The sequence below is a fragment of the Scylla paramamosain genome, chromosome 14, assembly GCF_035594125.1.
Source record: "Scylla paramamosain isolate STU-SP2022 chromosome 14, ASM3559412v1, whole genome shotgun sequence".
NCBI lineage: Eukaryota > Metazoa > Arthropoda > Malacostraca > Decapoda > Portunidae > Scylla > Scylla paramamosain.
In genome coordinates, this window is record NC_087164.1 from 24,905,207 (window position 1) to 24,924,922 (window position 19,716).

Consider the following 19,716-nt stretch of genomic DNA (forward strand, 5'->3'; position numbering starts at 1 on the left):
CACTTACCTCAGACGCCTGCATTTCAGTTAAGAAAAGATAAGGTTTAGTAGAGGAGAGGTCATGTTCTACAGTGTGAAAATTAGATCTAAGACTGCAAATGTTGCAAAAGTTAATGAAGAAAAAGTTGAGGGGGGTGTCAAGACACTTAGGGTTGATGCAAGAAGAGCAGTCCGATCTGGAGACATTTGTGGTCCCCTATTAAGACTATGAGGCTGGTGTAGGAGTCACCATGATAATTTTGAATTTTGAGTGAAGGGTGTGTGTGTGTGTGTAAATAGGTGCTTGTAGTTTTGTGTGAAGGAAGACAGTTATCTTTAGAGAGCAGGCTGTGACTGTTGTGAGACACAAAGGGAAATGTTCAGTGAGGTCACAGCTGGGTGTAAGGATAGGTTCACAGCACCCCGTGATCCAGTGCTTTAGACCTCACAGGGAGTAATTATTGTTTCAGAAGGTGCCTACTGCCGAACACTATGGTAATTATATCATTCATACAACTTTTATCATAAATGTTGAAAAATTCTTCATTAACTTCCTAAATACCTATCCAGAATTTATTTTAATTATAAAACTGGATTGGTGTTGACAGGTATTATGCTGTACACACTATATGTGTGTGTGTTTATATATATATATCATTATGGAAATTGTTTTCTAGTTCATGGATAATCAAATCAATGCACAAGTAATCTGTACATATTGAGGGACTACTGTAACATCAACTTATGCTTCTGACAAACAAAATAAAAAATTTGAACTTACTTTTTAAAGATCACCTTTTTCTCTACAAGCAATATCTTTTTTTTTTTTAATCTCTCAATAGCCCTCAAAAATCTTACTCTCCATCTCCTTCACAGTTTAAATATATAATGCTGTTGAAATAGTCAATTAAGCAAGAAAATATATTTAAATTCTCAGTACATCATGCATACATTTCCAATATAAAATCATAAAATTTTATCACAGTTCCCAATAAATAAATACATATAGAAAATATGAAAATACTTGCAAACTTATTAGTTGAATAATAATCTCACAGCAGATATTACTTAAAACACAGATAAGGATACCATATTTGGCAGCACATAATATGCCTCCACATCCTAATAAAGAATATTAAAGTAAACACTGAAATGCATTTGTTGTGTACGGCACTGTATCAGAAAAACACAGAGCCTCTATACAATCAGCATTAAACCATGCTGATTTTGAATAACAAGGAATATTTGGACTTCACATTGCAGTATATGTTTTAGTCAGAGAAAAGGAAATATGTTGAATACCTATAACCATACAATGAAATAATAGTAATCTCATATTTATATCAAAAATTGATAATTTATCACAACATTTTTCATTATTCTCAAGTAAGCAGACAATGTATCAGAACCAGTACAATGAATGACTCCAATGGTGATGCACCATTGCCACCAGACATTCCCCTGCAACACTGAAACATCCGAGTTACATAGGTGTATTATTACATGTATAAAGATAAAGTGTTTCCATTTAGGTGAATTAAGCAATTTGTTAAGATATCGAGCACTGGATCTGAAATGGTAAAAGTTGGCAGCACAGATCAAATAATACTTCACTTCTGCCCACGACTTGCCTGGACTAGTAAAGCATTTCTTACACACATACATAATATGCTACTGTAAGTATAAAGATCAATAAATTTCCATTCAAGTGTAAAAAAAGAAGATAAAAAATCCTCCAGCTTGTGAAAGATGCATGGGAAACATTGGTATTTCAGCCATCTGCCAGTATACCAGTCATCAACTATTTGTCAAGGCTGTAAGAAACATATTTGATGACTAAACAATGAGTATTTAATTGGGTAAAAGATGAATGAATATCTACAGAAATAACTCTGATTTAGCAGATGGTATATATATATTGAATTATATAATTGAGCAGCTTGATATTGACAGTGATGTGTCCTTACCATCCATTGGTATAGTTTGTAAATAAAACATTGTGGAGGTTGTGTACTATTTGCCTCATTTTTTTATCATCTGGAGCAAATCCTATTGAAGAGCAACAAGGAATAAGTATATGATTGCAGTTCCCACATGAGCCGCCACACTACTGCCAAGCACCATACTTCTGTCACCTGCTGGGATAAAATAAGCTTTGATGAGATTTCAACTTCGTATATAACATACAAGTTGTTTTTTTTTCTATTGTTGCTTTTTATGGACCTTAAATATATGCCAACAAATATGGTACTTATTTAATAAGGAAGGTGATATTTGTAACATAAGACAAGTAAATGGTATTATATTTGTTACATATATTAACTGGATAATTATATAAATTAATAACAACATGAAGAATAGAAACTGGTGAAAAGTGTTTTTAAAAAGTAAATTTTCATTATATGTTCACATAAAGATGATGAACTATGTGAACACTGACATATGATATGTTCTTTATTTGCAGCAGAAAACACTTGCAATCTTGTGTGGGAGGCAATGGTGAAATGGTCTCAAGCAAATATTCAACTCACATTATAGTACGATGGTTTGCACATAAGCAAGTGGCTTGAAATGCAGCACTGAAACTTCAATTACTAGCTGTAGCTATTGTCATATGGTGATCTTAAAATAAAAAAGACATTATGAAACTGATATGGTACCTTTTTTAACTGCCAAAACATTTAAACTATCCATAATTATGTTAGGTGCATCATATGGTACAAAACAATGAAAGATCACAGCACTTCCAAAAACCCTGAACTATGATATAATGAGATGTGGAAAAGATAGTGAGAAGATATAGTATATATTGTATATGGATGAAATGATATATGAATCTTATTGCAATATATTCTATATGGATAAAGTTGTAAATAAATCTTATTGCAAGTTAAGCAATATGTGTTATAGTAAGACTAGGCCATGTGAATACTAATAATTAAATTAACTACATGAATTAAATTAATTAAATTAACTACATTTATGAATTTGTGTCCTTCTCGATGACCAGTAGTTTTATCTCATCTCTTTCTCTCTCTCTTTATATATATATATATATATATATATATATATATATATATATATATATATATATATATATATATATATATATATATATATATATATATATATATATATATATATATATATATATATATATATATAATATACACAAGAGATCATGCTTATTAAGTTTGCTATTACTACTACAACTAACAATGTTAACAGCAATGACACTATTCATCTACAAGAATGTTGGGAGACAAATGCTAGCACATGTTCATTAAAAAACAATTATAAGCACTGATAACAGTTACTGTCATTGCACTTAAAATTTCTCATGAGATAGATGCAGTAGTGAACCTTGTAAGAACACTTATCATTCACTTCAAAGTGTTTCCACTAGATGCTTGTTTCATGCTTGAATTATGATACAGTTCTTGTAAGCTTTAGTTTCTTATGCTATCAAGAGAATGTTCAGATGGTTGAATTCAAGAGTTTCTCTGGACAATCATGAACGTACAAAACAGTTTGCCTCCTCCTCTTGTACACTCTTCGTATCATGCTGCAACACGGACACCCTGTTCTTTATCATCTTCAATTTCTGCTGAATGGAAAGCATCTTGCTTTTGGATGGTGCCATGATGTGTAGGTACAATTAGCCATAAAGATGTAATGAGTCAAATGCATGGTCAAAATATGTACAGCCTGGCTAGCTGGGATGTGGCTTAAAAATAAGGATGAAGATGAGCAAGATGTCCAGCTATCTGACAACTTTGTTTGCATGTAAATCCATGCTACATGCTACTCACAACTGAAACTTTCTATTGAAATATATTTGTATTATATCAGTATAGTCCATGTGATAGGTTGCTACCTGCTGACTTGGTTTCCATACAATTCCATGGTGTTACAACGGCTTGAGTGGTATACCAGCTGCGCTTCTGCCATCCCATACATATCTGTTTGTTGAGATGTAATAACAGTGAACAAGCTTCTTGCCACCCTCACTCTGTCATCAACTACATCAACTGGTATTTTTCTAACTGAATCTGAAATGAGAAAGGCAGCAGTTTGGAATGGTTCTGGAGAAAAAAATAAATAAATAAATAGATAAATAAATAAATAAATAAAAATAAAAATCTCAAAGATTTTAAGGAAAAGACTGTAGCTATGTACAATTGAATTTGATCCAAATTCTACTCAGAGAAATCTGAAATCTAAGAAACTGAAGACCACAAAACTAAGAATAACTATACATCCTTCCTTCTTGTGTTTGTGTGTGTGTATGCTTACCCCTTGATGGTGTGATAAAGATAAAAAGAAAACAATGACTGGTAATATAGGAATGGAAATGTACAAAAGAGAGATTAATTGTTCCAGGCTACAATTATGATAACAAAGTATCAGTGAGGTGAAATTTATCATTCACAAGCATTTAGGCAGTAACCCTATTGTCCACTATTGTCCTGCATCCCAGTGAGTGTCAAGGGCAGTGGATACTCCTGAGTAACCTAGAACTGCTACTGAATGTTGCATGCAAAACTTATTACACACTCAAAAACAATATTTTCTGTATCCCAGTCAGAACTCAGGTTACCGACTATAGATAACTGGTAGGCTATGAAGTAATTGCTACCCACTTTATCCACTCTTAAGATGGAGAAAAGCATAAGTGATTTTTTTTTTTTTGTAGCTGACTCATGGATATGACTGCCAAAGATATGGTAATTATTGTTTACAAATGTTATCAAAGTGAAAATATTACTTACATCTTACATCCTCTGACACATTCTGACATGTATATCTGTTCATAAGGTGAATGCCTACTTCACACCAAGTTCCTTTTTATAATCATAAAGCTTTGCTGGAGGTGAGTGTCCCTTGGTGGTGACTCTGTGCAACACCCTGAGTCCCACTTCCTTGCGGGACAGCTGGGTCTCTGGGGCAGCCTCGTGTGCTACAGACAGGTTATCAGATATGATGAAGTCTCCCACACTCCACTGAAATCAATAATAGTACTGTAGTATTGACACAGTGTATCATAACTGTTATGATGATACTAGCATGAAAAAAGAGCTACTACAATTCAGTGCAGTATTTCAGTGCAGTATTTCAAAGACATAACACAAAAAACAACAGACAGCATGTATCTTGAAGTCTGTAACCCACTGACATGGATTAAATGTTACTTAAGAAATAAGTGAGAAATTACAACAAAAGAAAACATTTAACATTAGGGTAAGATCATCAAATGGTTGTAATAAGAATTCACTTGAACAGGTTCTACAGAGTGACATGCCGGAGAAGGAAAATCTGCAATTACAAAGTGTTTCTCTGTTTCACCTCCACCCATAATACATGAAAAGCTATATTATTAAACTCCCAGCTACATATTGGTATAAATACCCATTTCCTGACTAACCTTCCTAAACTGACACTCATAGCTTAATAAAAATCCAAAGACCCTGAGGCAGAAGAGTGGTCTGAATATTTGAGATGCTCAAGCTAATAGAACATAAGAACATAAGAAATAAAGGAAGCTGCAAGAAGCGACCAGGCTTACACGTGGCAGTCCCTGTATGAAACACTCCTACCTATTTCCATCTGTTATCCCCATCCATAAACTTGTCTAATCTTCTCTTAAAGCTCTCTAGTGTCCTGGCACTAACTACATGATTACTGAGTCCGTTCCACTCATCTACCACTCTATTTGAGAACCAATTTTTTCCTATCTCCTTCCTAAACCTAAATTTTTCAAGCTTGAATCCGTTATTTCTTGTTCTACCTTGGTTGCTGATCCTAAGAATTTTGCTTACATCTCCCTTGTTATAATCCTTATACCACTTAAAGACTTCTATCAGGTCCCCTCTTAACCTACGTCTCTCTAGAGAATGTAAATTTAACCGCTTCAACCTCGCTTCGTAAGGAATACTCCTCATCCCCTGAATCCTTTTAGTCATTCTCCTCTGTACTGATTCTAATAGACCTATATCTTTCCTGTAATGTGGGGACCAGAACTGCACAGCGTAGTCTAGATGAGGTCTGACCAGCGCCAAGTATAACTTGGCGCTGGTCAGACCTCATAGCAGTGATATGTCATTACTGAGATGAAGTGTGAGGCAAATGTGTATCTTTATTACTCTTTTTAATCTTATTAAGAGTTGACCAGTAAGTGTTTGGCTGATTTGAATCTTTAGAGTCCATATTACTGGGCTTTACTGTACTACTCAACTAAACCATAACTATAATTAAGTGACTGTGATCTAAGCAGTGGATATGATCTCTGAATTGAAGTATATATTAATATCACAATAACTATAACTCCTCAGGATTAACTGAACTGAACACATGTTTAGCCCAGTGTTATTAATGAAGATTACTATAAATGCATGAGTATAAATACTGGAGGAGGCAGCAGGCACATACCAAAATGATAATTACTCCCAGTGAGGTCTAAAGCACTGAATTAGAGGCTGCTGTGAACTTATCATTAAACCCAGCTGTGATCTCACTGAACATTTCCCTTTGTGTTTCACAATACAAGGGGGCAGTCACAGTCTACCCCCTAAAGACAACTCTCTTCCGTCACGCAAAGCGAGAAGCACCTATTACACACACACATTCACTCAAAATTCAAAATTATCATCGCGACTCTACACCAGCCTCATAGTCCCCATCTGGGAAGACTCCAATCAATTCTCAGGATCCCCCTAAGCAGAGGTGCCTCTGGTGTTTTGCCTCTGCTAGTTAGGGGGACCCTTTGCCCTTTGCCGGTGTCCCTCCTACATAGAAAAATAAATAAAATAAAAAATAAAAAAATAAAACAGAACAGAATACAAATGTCTTGGATTAGAAGAGTTCATCACTGCTAACTCAGCTATGACAATCCTGCCACACCTATACCTGATAAGCTGTAAACACTGTACAAACCTCATGCCTATACTGAAGTGTGTCTTTATTCTTGACAATTTCCTTATGAATTTCTTGGAGAATTGCATAAGTCTCTTCATCTTTTGTAAGTCTCTGCTGGGGAGTATTGTAGTCCCAGATGAAAGATTCAGTCATGCCCAAATGGAAACACAACACCTGCAATACGTGGGAAGGAAATGATCTAAACATGTAACATGATGTGAAAAAAATTATGACTTGTTTTATTTAATTTCTTATTTATATCAATCAAGCCCAAGTTTTGAAGTCCAGCAGCTAATATAATCTAAATTAGTGTATTAGAACTATTAACTTAAGCCACAATTGCAATCAATTATTCTTCACTAAGTTTTAAAACAAATAATGAGCTATTAGGCAAGAAGTTGCTATATAGTATGAACTGTCATAATTGAGAGAGAGAGAGAGAGAGAGAGAGAGAGAGAGAGAGAGAGAGAGAGAGAGAGAGAGAGAGAGAGAGAGAGAGAGAGAGAGAGAGAGAGAGAGAGAGAGAGAGAGAGAGAGAGAGAGAGAGAGAGAGAGAGAGAGAGAGAGAGAGAGAGAGAGAGAGAGAGAGAGAGAGAGAGAGAGAGAGAGAGAGAGAGAGAGAGAGAGAGAGAGAGAGAGAGAGAGAGAGAGAGAGAGAGAGAGAGAGAGAGAGAGAGAGAGAGAGAGGTAAAATTCACTACTGATCATCATAAAATCATTGCATCATTATGAAATAATACATGATGAGAATGGGAATGGAATAGGAATGAGAATAATGAGATTTAGCCTGAGATCACATACTGCCCAATCACACAAACTTTCATATTAGAAGCCATTGTTTTCTCCACAGAAATGCCACATTAAATGTCTATAGAAAGACGAAAAGATTGCAAAATTAATTAAGTGAAATAAATGAAGGTTGAATTTGTATACAATATGTAGAATATTGCAGTGATGCAATGGTCATAACAATGACAAAGCAAATAGTATACAGTAATATATAACTTAAAAGGCAGTTATAATATCATTACACAGTATATGTATGGTCATTATTGCATAGGCTAACAATGACCAAGTTGACTTACAAACTACTGGTCAGAGCCAACTGTAGTCTCAAGTCAATGACAACATGTATATGAATAGTGACACAAAGTGGTCAAAAGTGTAAATAGATTGTAAGCTGATGACGACTTGTATGCTTATAAGTATCCTTCTAAACCAGGAATTTCCAATGGCTAACTCTGATTTACCTTTTTTTTGGTAAGTGGATGTGAGTATATCATGGGATGAATGGGACCAGATCGACGGTCACTTATCATGTGAAGACGTTCCCACCGCACTCGTTGTTCAAGGGGAAGCTGCTCTATAAGTTCAGTTAGTGGACAAAACACAGTTGGACCACTCTTTGGAACACTGACCTATAAGAATAAATCATGCTAAAATGTAATGCACTACCAATGGTGCAAAAATGTTAAAATTGAAAATCAGCACCTGTTGCCAAGAATTATAAACTCAATGTCAAAGATGGAAAATCAACTATTCAAATTAACATTAAGTGACGCTGATCAATTCCACTGGAAAACACTGCACCAAGACTTCTGCAATCTTGGCAAACTATTCTTTGTAGTCATTCAAACAAATTCAAGAGCATTTCACTTCATTGACTTAACTTAGTCTAGTCTAGATTACTCTAATGCCTTTCCCTAAAACCTAACTCAAAGGGATGATAATAGCAGAAGAATCCCAAATTAGACTTGTGCACAGGCTTCAGAAATGACCTGATAAACTAAAAATACCTGGAAAAAGTCTGATCTTTCTCTTCTTGTTAGACTGAATGTAACCACTGACAGGTGTCTTTGCTACTGGAAATGTTAAATATGCCTTTACCTGTATCTAATCCTGCATACCTAGTATGGTGACAACAGGTTGTTAAGGTTGCCACCAAAAGGCTGTTTGTGACACAAAGTGATATAGATGGGACAGAACAAGAATCAAATACGAGTATACAAATAAAGAAGAAATAAAAATTAGTGATAAATAAGAATTACTTACCATATGATACAAAGCATAACCAAAGGGAGCTTGCTGAAAACTGCCATCAATGTGCCAGCCTGTTCGTCCCACATCTGCCCATATAATAACTCATTAGCTTGTTATTTGCACCTACTTACTACAGTAGTAAATGAGTTAGTTACTTAGTCTTTAAGTGTAATGATATTTATTAATTTTCATAATGAAGTGTAGAAGGATTAAAAAAAAAAAAAAAAAAATGGGGTAAAATTGGCAAAAAAAATTGAAGTATAGAAATAAAGAAATAATATATTGTAAAATAACTTACTACAGTGGCAAATGAGTTAGTTACTTAGTCTTTAAGTGTAATGATATTTATTCATTTTCATAATGAAGTGTAGAAGGATAAAAAAAAAACTTGGGCTAAAACTGGCAAAAAAAATTGAAGTATAGAAATAAAGAAATATATTGTAAAATAACTTACATAAATTACAATAATTGAGACAAGATAAGAGAACACACACACAAGCACAAATGCACACACACAATGTAGCCAGTTCTCTATAAATATGACTCAGAACCCAAAATTTAGTTTCTAATTAACTTCAAAAGCAATAGTAAACAGTCTATGTTGTTTTCTATAACACAGATGTAACTGAATACATAATTGCAGCCTTACTTGTACAGCCCTCTGTGCGGTCATTGGAGACCCTGAATACATCAGGATGTGGAGATCGTGGGTGTTTATAGAAGGTTGAGTCTGGTTCTTCAAACCATTTTGCAATTTCAACATGTCGATCTCCACTGATTATACCTTGATCCTGTCAACAGAGAAAAGATTTAAATCTTTTCCTTAAATGGAATGCTTAATTTTCTAAAACAGAATCTAAAAACTTTACACTAACATTGGATGTATCACACAAATAAAGAGGTTCATTCCTATCTCCCTGGCCTGTCACACTATCACAACAATTCAGTCTGTACTATTAACTAACTGGGAGATGAGAGTTGTGAAAGTACAGTACAGTAAAATCCCTCTTATCCTACATCAACGGGACCGCCGACATGCCGGATACTTGAATATTGCCGGATACTTGAATAGAAGTGAAATTATGTCAACAATCGCCACCCTACACTCATGCATCTTACAATAACAAAGATCAGCTGATCTGATCAGCTGCTTAAGTCTAAGCACAACAACATGCTTCCTCTTTTCTACAACTTTAGGCATGATGAAGGCGTCAGGTGAAAAACAGTGCACACGCGGTCACTGAGTAAACACAGTGCAGTGGGCCGCGGATGGCGCGAAGCAGTGCGCTCTGGTGGAGAGGGGACAAAGTATGCCTCGTGCGGGAAGTTTAATCGATTTTATGAGTACACATTGATTTTTTATTGATTTTAAGGCTCGGGAAATAATGTGCCGGATACTTGAAGCTGCCGGATACTCGAATGCCGGATGAGAGGGATTTTACTGTACTTGATCTACTGGAATGATTTTCATGGAAAGGCATGACATTCAATTTAGTGCAACATTCTACTAAATCAAAGTTGATTCTAATAACATACCAGGTAAATTTAAGGTTACTGTATACAACAGTTATGACATCTACAATAACGGGGAAACAAAGATTACAGAGTAGTATTGATGAAATAGCACCCTAATATCATCTGAGCACATGAAAAAATAAACAGGTTGGATAAAAGTTGTGGAGGATTACAGTCAAGTTCAAACCTTATCTGATCCAGCGGTAGGGTGGAAACAACAGCAATAAGAAAATAGAAATGTAGTGTCTTTCTCGTGAGCCACTTAATAGTCACAGGGAGAGGAAAAACAATTCATCACACACATAATCAATGCATGCTGACAATTAAAAATTTACCTTGAAAATCAAAATCCTATGCTTGGTTACATCCTCTTTAATGGCTGCAATAACTGAAATGCAGAAAAGATCATTACTTAAATTTATTTTAATGTAATGTAGTACAGTACTACCAAGTTATTCAAAGACGGTCATAATGTTTAATGCTTTCCTGCTGTCTGAAAAGTCCTCCATGAGACTGGATGTTGTACAGTTCCCTGCACTTTCACATTCATCACTTTGCATTTAGCCTGCTTTGATCTGTATCTGAAACAAGTTCTGCCAACCCCATCATCATCCTTCCACTTAATTGCACTGACTGGGATGCGTCTCGGATAGGAGTCAAATCACGAGAAGTAGTTCACAGCAAGTGATTCCCACATTGGCAACACTAAGTGATGAATGTGGAAATGGATGGAACTGTACCTATATGTGATTGCTGTATCATTCGAGCTAACTCACATCCTCTTTCATCTGTCATTTGTACCACACTCTCCTCCTTCACTAAAAAAAAGTCTTATCTAATATGTATAAAATAATACATTATACATATGAAGATTTGGATAACTAAGACTAGTACAAGAAGCATATACTAACAACTAAGCCTGTCTAAAACCTTATTTCTTTTCATAAAAATCCTGTTCTAAGATTCCATCTACACTTATTGACATTACTTACTGACATATAAATAGGGTAACATTAAAAAAATTAAGCTTGGAAAGTTCCATAAACAGTCAAGGTTCAATGTGTCACCTTCTGCAGGTACGTCCTTCTTCAGGTCAATGTTCCGAACTTCACATCCAAGTTTCCCAGGGGTTAGTTGGTAGTAGTTGTGGGTGCCTTGCTGAGTAGCCATGTGGAGTTTGTGTGTCCGTGTTGTGTGACACCTAATTCGTGACACAGCTCCTAACAAGGATCTGAAAATATTTAATAGCATAGGTAAACATAGTTCAGTAACTATTAGTTTTTACTATAATTTACATTGATACTTGTTCCTACAAACATGCTAGAGAGGGTGACCACAGAGGACAGCATTAGCCTGTCTATGGAGTTTATCTCTGAATATTCTCTCTCTCTCTCTCTCTCTCTCTCTCTCTCTCTCTCTCTCACAATACTCCAACACTATCCTCCTTTAATACAAGTTGCCCCCTCACACCCTGGTATATTTTCTTGTCATCTCACTCACAATGAATAATTTTCTCTGCATTCAAACCACATCAAGAGAAAACAGCACACTGCCTGAAGACTTATTAAGGTGCTCTTTATAGCTTAGGTCAAAGTAAATTAGATAACATGGGTACTGTTAGAACTGGTTATATTTAGGGATAAAATCAGGTATAAAATGCTTAATTAGACCCCATACTTCCTTGATAGTTATTAAAATATAAGCAAAATTAAATTTTCTCCTTTGATCCTTTCCCCCCTAGTCATTGGGCACTCCTAGAGTTCTCCCAATCCCTAAAAGTATTGCCTCTCCATATTCATTCAGTGTTTATCACTTTCAATCATGTATGGGGTCCATGACCAAAAATATGCCTTTTTCATGTAATTTAATGTGTCTACAATGATCTGATTGAAAACTGTAGGAAGTGTCTCAGTTACCCATGACCCCCCCACCTCCCTGAGAAACGTGGGGTCCTGGCAGGAAACCACCTTGGCTATCTTGTGGAGGCCAATTAGTAAACTAACAATTTGTGTGGTTTCTGTGTGTTCCATTATCATTTGAGATAAACTGTTATCATTCATATCTAGGAGGGAAAGTGTCAAAATGTTAACAGGGAAAAGTATGTATGAAGGAGTATATCACCGGGAAATGTCAGGTATGTAAAACATCCTGGAAGGAACACGTCTGCATCCCCTGCAACCACATCAAGGGCAATGCTACACAGGCCATTTCCACTATACCTACTAGCCTGCACTATACCGTGGCATGCTCATGCGGGTACGTATACATGCTGCTCCTCAAACCACTACTCATTCCAAGCTGACATTTACCTCATTACCGATAAATTGTGACAAGCGGTGCCAATCAATGCATACCTCTCAGAACGTTGTTGTGGTCACGTCGTCCGCAGTGCGCTCTGCTTCTTCACAACAGCATACAGGTGTTTACAAGTATTACAAGATTTATAATATAGAGCTGTGGAAGAAGGAGTGAACTAAATAAGCATTGTAATAGTGAAGAGAAGCAAGGCAATATACCATAAAAGCAAAGAGTGGACGATTTAAGAAGCGATATATAGCGAAACAGGTCACAAGAATTTTAAAGAAGCATTCCTTGCCCCTATAGACATCACAGTAAAAGGATATATATATATATATATATATATATATATATATATATATATATATATATATATATATATATATATATATATATATATATATATATATATATATATATATATATATATATATTATATAAGGCTGTCAAAATAATGCCAGAAAAGCAATTCACTTACATATTTTTTTCATACAGAATCTTTATAAATAGGTACTCCAAATCATTTAAATACACATCCAAACATCTTAAACACTCCAAAATATCCCTAACATCACCAAACACACACAAAACATCCCAGGCAGTAGTAGCAGTAGTAGTAATAGTAGTTAGGTTTGGTTCCTCTCTCACCTGATAATCTTAGTTCTTTCCTTAACTAATAAATGTATAATGTTACAGTAAAGTACGGTTCAAACATAAGCTTTACTATTAGGCTAATGCTAAGCTTTCCCCTCGTCCTAGTACTAGAATGTTTTTCTTTTCTTTTATCTTAGTATTATATTTAAGCTTCATTTCTTCCCTTGGTTACCTAAAATACTTAAAATAACCTTAAAAAAACAATATGTCTTATTTTAAAGCTTACGTTATCGTGTTATTACCTAAATCTAAGCTTTTTTTCCTGGTCTTAGTACTATATTTAAGCTTTCTCCCTCCTCTTACAAACCTAAAACATTTAAAACAACCTAAAAATATTTAAATCTCACCGATCCAAATATTCGGTGAAGGATGGTCTGACGAGAGAAGCGTTCAGTATTAAAGGAATTTTCTGCATTTCCTCCACTTCCAGGACTCCCTCCTTCACTGCCCCTCCTTCAGAAGTTCCCGAGCTTCCTTCACCCCCTCCGTGTGGTAACCTGCGTCCTCCATCCTATAATAATTGAGAAAAAGTGAGGTTATGTGCTCTCTTGTCTCTCGGTCTCTCCTTCCTACGAAAAAAAAAAAAAGCGCGGGAAATTTGAATGCCTATAATTGCACTGGTTTGTCCGAGTGTGTGTGTGTGTCCTGTATATGTTACGGCAAGATCTGGTGAGGTTACGTTATTTGGGTTATTGGGGGGGCGTGTGTGGCCAAAATATCCAAAAACACACTCAGAACATGCCAAGACACCACAAAGTTCATCCAAACACACTCAAAATGCACTCAAAACATCATCTTTTATACAACTAAACTTACCCAAACAAACCCAAACCGCACTCAAAACACACCAAAACCCACTCAATACATCCTTAAATACAACAAAACTCACCCAGGCACACTCAAGACATTCAAAACTTCCTCAAAACCCCTAAATATAACAAAACCAAAGCAATCACACCTAAAATACGCTTAAAACATCCAAAACACACTCAAAGCACCCCACAACACCTAAATATACCCCCCCCAAAAAAAAAAAAACTCACCCAAAGACACTCAAAACACATTTTAATCACCCAAAACACATTCAAAACATTCCACATCACCTCAAAATACCCACATACCCAAATCAAACTGAAAACATTCAAAGCAATCAAAACACCCTCGTATACCCAAAAAAACTCACTCAACACAACCAAAACACACTAAAAAAAAACACCAAAAACATCCCACAACAGCCTAAAAATCCCATAAAACTCACTCAAACATACTCAAAGCATCCAAAACACACTCAAAACACTCTCCATACCTCAAACTACCCACAAAACTCATCCACACACTCAAAACACTAAAAAAAAAATCCAAAGCACACCCAAAACACCCTAAAACTCATTCAGACACACCAAAAATACCCCACAACACCACAGAATACGCTTAAAACACACCAAAACGCATCCAATATACACCACACACACTCAAATGCATCTAAAAGACCCCACACACACCCAAACTCATCCAAAACACCAAAAATACCCAAAAATAAACCCAAAATTAACTCACATCACCTCAATATACCCCCAAACACATCCAAACACTCCAAAACACTCCACAACATACTGAAAGCACCCCATAAGACTAAAAACATGTAAAATACACCTAAAAACATCCTAAGACACCCTAAATTCACCCAAAACACGCAGATAACAGCAAATATATATTCTAAACACACCTAAACACGCCTAAAACATCTCACAACACTCATCAATACACCCAAAACACATTTAAAGCAACCAAAACACACGAAATATTACAGAGAAAGTCAGGGCAGGAGGGGGAACTAAGTTAAACATTGTCTTCTTGGTATTTACCTGTTATGCCTCCTCCTCTTCCTCCATTTCTCCTTCTTCCTTCTCCTCCTCCTCCTCCATTTCTCTAATTTTTCTCCTTCTAGTAATACTACCTACATACCTGAGTTTGGAAACAGCTGAAAACACCCGGAAAACACTGGAAATTACGGTAAATATTGACGAGGAGACACTGGAGCCGAGCGAGTCCCGGATCGTTGATGACGTCACAGACGAGTTGCCGCCAGCCGCTGGCTTATATACGTAACGTATCTCATTTTGAAATTGACCCCTAGAAAAAATGAAGCTAGGCTAGAATGCATTATATATTCTGACTTGACAATTAGTTTAATTAATTTTCACAATATCAAAACATCTCAAGCCTGAGTAGTTGTAAAGAAATATTATATGAAATATGGAAAAAGTGTTGGAACCTTTGACACCAATAAAAACACTGAAAAGTCCACCCATTTTACTTTACACTGGTAAAAAAACACTTTAAAAAATCTGAACTATTTTTTCAAGCATTGCAAAGTTAGTTACAAGCTCAAATAGAGAAATAAAAAATATAAAAAATGACGATATAACCACTTTTAACGGGACCATAAGCCTATTCAAAGTTCACATACTTAACTCAACAGGAACGCAAAACAGTTTAATTATCATAAACGATTTTTTGAAGCTATAAAATCTTCACTAAATCCTCAAATAAAAAAGCCAAATATCGGGCTGGGTAAATTTCACCGTAGAAACCGCCCTTTATTTACGCAAACAACATCATCATATTCAGCACATTTACTTAACCGAAGCAAGAAAACACTTCAAAAGCAACGAAATGTTTTTTTAGAAACCATAAAATCTTATTATACAAGCCAAATAAAGTAATTCAGAAAATGAAAAAAAATATTGGAACCAACAGGCTGGCACAAGTAGCAATCCATCATGGCGGCCCTCGGCGGCCCTCGGCGGTGATATCAATGGGGGAGCCATTATCAATTATTCCTCAATTATGACAACAAAACCAGGCAATGGCGGATATATCTGACCAGCGGATATGAAGGCTAGACATGTGGCTCTATCTTGTGACGTGTTTGGCTTAAAGTAAGTGAGAGACAAAGCAAATAATGGCTGAAAACACTTAGTGGTCCGCCTCTACCTCAGCTGACAGCTTGTTTACATATTGACGAACTTTCAATATTTCCCTAAATTTCCAACTGTTTGCGGTCTCAGATGTAAACAAATTCTGAAAATAAATCAACAACCTCAAAAATAACTAAAAAACGAATAATAAAACCTAAATAAACGAGTACAAGACACTACAGGGTGGAGGAGGGTGTAGTAGTGAAGGCTGACTGAAGGGAGGCTAGTACCGCTGGACTTACCTTAAGTACTCGTGCCTCTCTGGTGCTGCCTGGCGGTGCTCGGTGCAGGGAGAAGCTGCCGGGAATACGGAAACACTGGTTAATAGAGTGTGTGGGGCAAGACTGACCAGTGCTGAGCAAACCACTGTAGCTAGCTAGCTAGCCAGCCAGCCAGCCACCCTCCTTCCCTCCCTAGCGCCACCTGTCACTGCTACTTGAACCACACCCACAAACACACACACTAACACACACACTAACACACACAAAAGTTGACATGTTATCAAATAATATGTCAAATAATATCCTCACTTCCCTTTCCCCACTCCACAACCGCTACGTGATTATGAACGAAAACTTCATTCACGCCTGCACCGTGTCATCGCAGCAAACACGAACGAGAGCAAGATAGGCTCAGCTAAAATGCTCTCTCTCTCTCTCTCTCCTCACGACTGTTTCTCAAAGTCACAAAGATGATTACCAGATTTTTCAAGGGGGTTTCTCCTGTTAGTAATGTAGAAATGATGTTAATCTGTCACTAGAACCGTAAAAAACACCCTTGAAAACCCGTGCAACTACTGAAAGAGAGAGAGAGAGAGAGAGAGAGAGAGAGAGAGAGAGAGAGAGAGAGAGAGAGAGAGAGATAACGCACAAAAAAAAAAAAAATGCATTTCTAAACCTGTGCGCTGAACTGATGGATCATGCTGAGAACTAAGCCTGTATTAAGTCAATGTATGCTGAATTTTATTGACTGACAATAAGGTTTTATTTTTTTTATGCTTTTGTGTTATCTTTTAATGTAGTTTTATTACTTTTATATTACGAGTTTTTAATCTTTTCTGACATTATTAATTTTTATCTCCCTACTTGGTAGCTGGTATATAGCAGTTTGTTCAGTAAATACAAGCCAAAACAGTGGTACATAGGAGCCGGTACATAGCAGTCCTTCAATGGTACATATAAACCAAAGCAGTGGTACATATCAGCTAGCATTCTATGTGACAAGACTTACCGGTGCGAAACATAACACTCCAGCCAGCCGCCCTCCCTTCCTCCCTAGCGCCATCTGCCCTTACTGACTGTCCTTTAGCCTGCCCCGCACACACACACACACACACACACACACATACGGACTGCCGGCAAAGTTGACATGTTATCAAATAATGTGTCAAAAAATATAAATTTCTTCGCTTCCCCACTCTTACCCACACCCCCTAATATACCTCCTCGCATCCCCACTCACTCCCCATCCCCTACGTGCTATAACTCCTGGCTTTCCCACTCACAACCCCAATCACCTAATATAACTCCTGGCCTTCCCACCTTCCTCCCTGTTAATGTCATCCACTGGCACCACTCAGATAACTAAGCAACCATCAAATTACTAATGACGATATAGTCTGCTCGTTACATCATTATATGTTACGACTGTGTGTGTGTGTGTGTGTGTGTGTGTGAGAGAGAGAGAGAGAGAGAGAGAATGTCACTCATTCCACGTGATCCCTCGTCACACACACACACACACACACTATAGCAAATACATAATTTTCCGTGAATATTCTCATAGTGTGAAGAAGTAGGAAGGAAAAGAGAGGAAGAGTAGAGAAAAAAGAGGAGGCGGAGTGAAGGAGAGGGGGAAGAGAAATAGGAGGAGGAAGAAACAAGAAAAAAAAAATAGGGAAGAGAGTGTCTACACACAGCCAAGGGCATTAAACTATGATGATTCAAACAAGAGGTCTAGGTCTCTTCTTCCCTGCTTTGCCAAGGACGAGTAGTAGTATTAGTAGTAGTAGTAGTAGTGAGGGTTTTGTTACAGGAGTAGGATGGGAGTGAGGCAGGGACGTGTGATGATTCCATGGTGATTCAGTTCTATGATATGGATGGCATGATAGAAATGAATGCAAAGTTGAAAATCTTAGTGTACAGCTGAGAGAATAGAATGGGCTAGGTAATGGCAGCAAGTATGTTTGCTGACCACACTGTCTTACTAGCAGAGTGAAAGGGAATTTATGATGCGTTTATCTATACTCATTGTGTTGTTATTGATTTATATTTAAACAATACACTGAATAAACTGAAGGTAGGTGTTGGGTTTGTCTCCAGCATCTTTTCATCTTTTCATCAAGGTCATTATAACACTTAACTATGAGAAACCATCCTTATCAGATACAATATATCCTCGTAAGAATCCACGCAGCTTCCAGGATAGTGACTAACACAGCCGCGACTGGACCTTGCCAGGCAAACCAAGGAGGATGAGAAACAGTTTTTATCTGGTCCAAAAATTTATTATACAAACTTATATCTAATACTGACTAGGAGCTGGCGATTTCTTTTACAGCTCTCAGGAGACGTCCGTGGACTAAGTCAGACCCAAGAATTTTCAGTCTCTTTGGAGCGGCGTGAGCGGAGACGGTGATTCGCCTCAGCGGGAGTGGTACAGTGGAACCAGGCCACCCTCGAGCATGCAAAAATACAGGAAATGATATCTTCATCACTTCCCTTACATGAGACCATCATATCAGAATGTAATGTATGCACTTCAAACGTGGCCACTTCAGGGTTGACATAAAATACTAGGGCCAGAATCGGGTGAAGGTTGGATATAATTTTTTCTTTAATATGAGTTGGTTACGATGAATTCGAATGAAGACAAAATACTATTTCTTAAAATCAATTGATATATTTTAGCCTACTGACATTTCGTGACCATTTTGTAATGTAAAGCACTTGTTAGTAAAGGCATATTATTCACCGACACATAACCCATAACGGACACAGAACAGCATATAAATACGTTACAACGGTGTACACAGGCCGCATCCACTACCATGGTTCTCTCTGGTAGTGATCACTGGTGTCACTCCAAATATTGCCAACACCTGAACTCCTCTCGAGTCTACGTAACATGTATTGTGGGCAACCCACTCTCAATGCATTAAAATGGGATAAAGAAAAAAAAAAGAAAAAAAAACATACATATATTACAAGAAGCGGTATGGCCTCAATGATCGACCACAACCAGACGAAAATACCTACATACCATAAATAAATATTAAGAAATATATTATGCGCCATGAAGTTTCTGTTGACTTCCTCCTGGCTTGCCGGCACCG

At 36.7% G+C, this 19,716-nt stretch overlaps 2 protein-coding genes across 10 annotated transcripts in view; both read right to left on the minus strand.

The window, feature by feature from the left end:
• Window positions 1–886: 886 nt before the first annotated feature.
• LOC135107056 (alpha-ketoglutarate-dependent sulfate ester dioxygenase-like) lies at window positions 887–17,673 on the minus strand. Of its 8 annotated transcripts, none has more exons than XM_064016658.1 (13): window positions 16,625–16,798; window positions 15,414–15,534; window positions 13,749–13,912; window positions 12,804–12,903; window positions 11,517–11,680; window positions 10,785–10,837; window positions 9,584–9,725; window positions 8,947–9,020; window positions 8,145–8,312; window positions 6,913–7,068; window positions 4,752–4,982; window positions 3,857–4,031; window positions 887–2,114 (listed from the first exon to the last, which is right to left on the minus strand). In XM_064016658.1, exons 5-11 carry the CDS (start codon window positions 11,617–11,619, stop codon window positions 4,806–4,808), a joined length of 873 nt encoding a protein of 290 aa, XP_063872728.1. In that variant the 5' UTR covers window positions 11,620–11,680; window positions 12,804–12,903; window positions 13,749–13,912; window positions 15,414–15,534; window positions 16,625–16,798; the 3' UTR covers window positions 887–2,114; window positions 3,857–4,031; window positions 4,752–4,805. The 8 variants fall into 8 exon arrangements, with proteins under 8 accessions (XP_063872728.1, XP_063872723.1, XP_063872722.1 ...); XM_064016655.1 differs by lacking the exon at window positions 887–2,114 and adding an exon at window positions 17,613–17,673 and having other exon boundaries at window positions 3,135–4,031; window positions 12,759–12,903; window positions 16,625–16,679; XM_064016654.1 differs by lacking the exon at window positions 887–2,114 and having other exon boundaries at window positions 3,135–4,031; window positions 12,759–12,903; window positions 16,625–16,799.
• Window positions 17,674–18,866: 1,193 nt separating this feature from the next.
• Window positions 18,867–19,716, minus strand: part of LOC135107057 (uncharacterized) — a 57,788-nt gene continuing 56,938 nt past the window's right edge. For both annotated transcript variants that reach the window (XM_064016659.1, XM_064016660.1), the window contains exon 14: window positions 18,867–19,716. This exon is cut by the window's right edge and continues 931 nt beyond it. The gene's annotated coding sequence lies outside the window, so the exon portion shown is untranslated.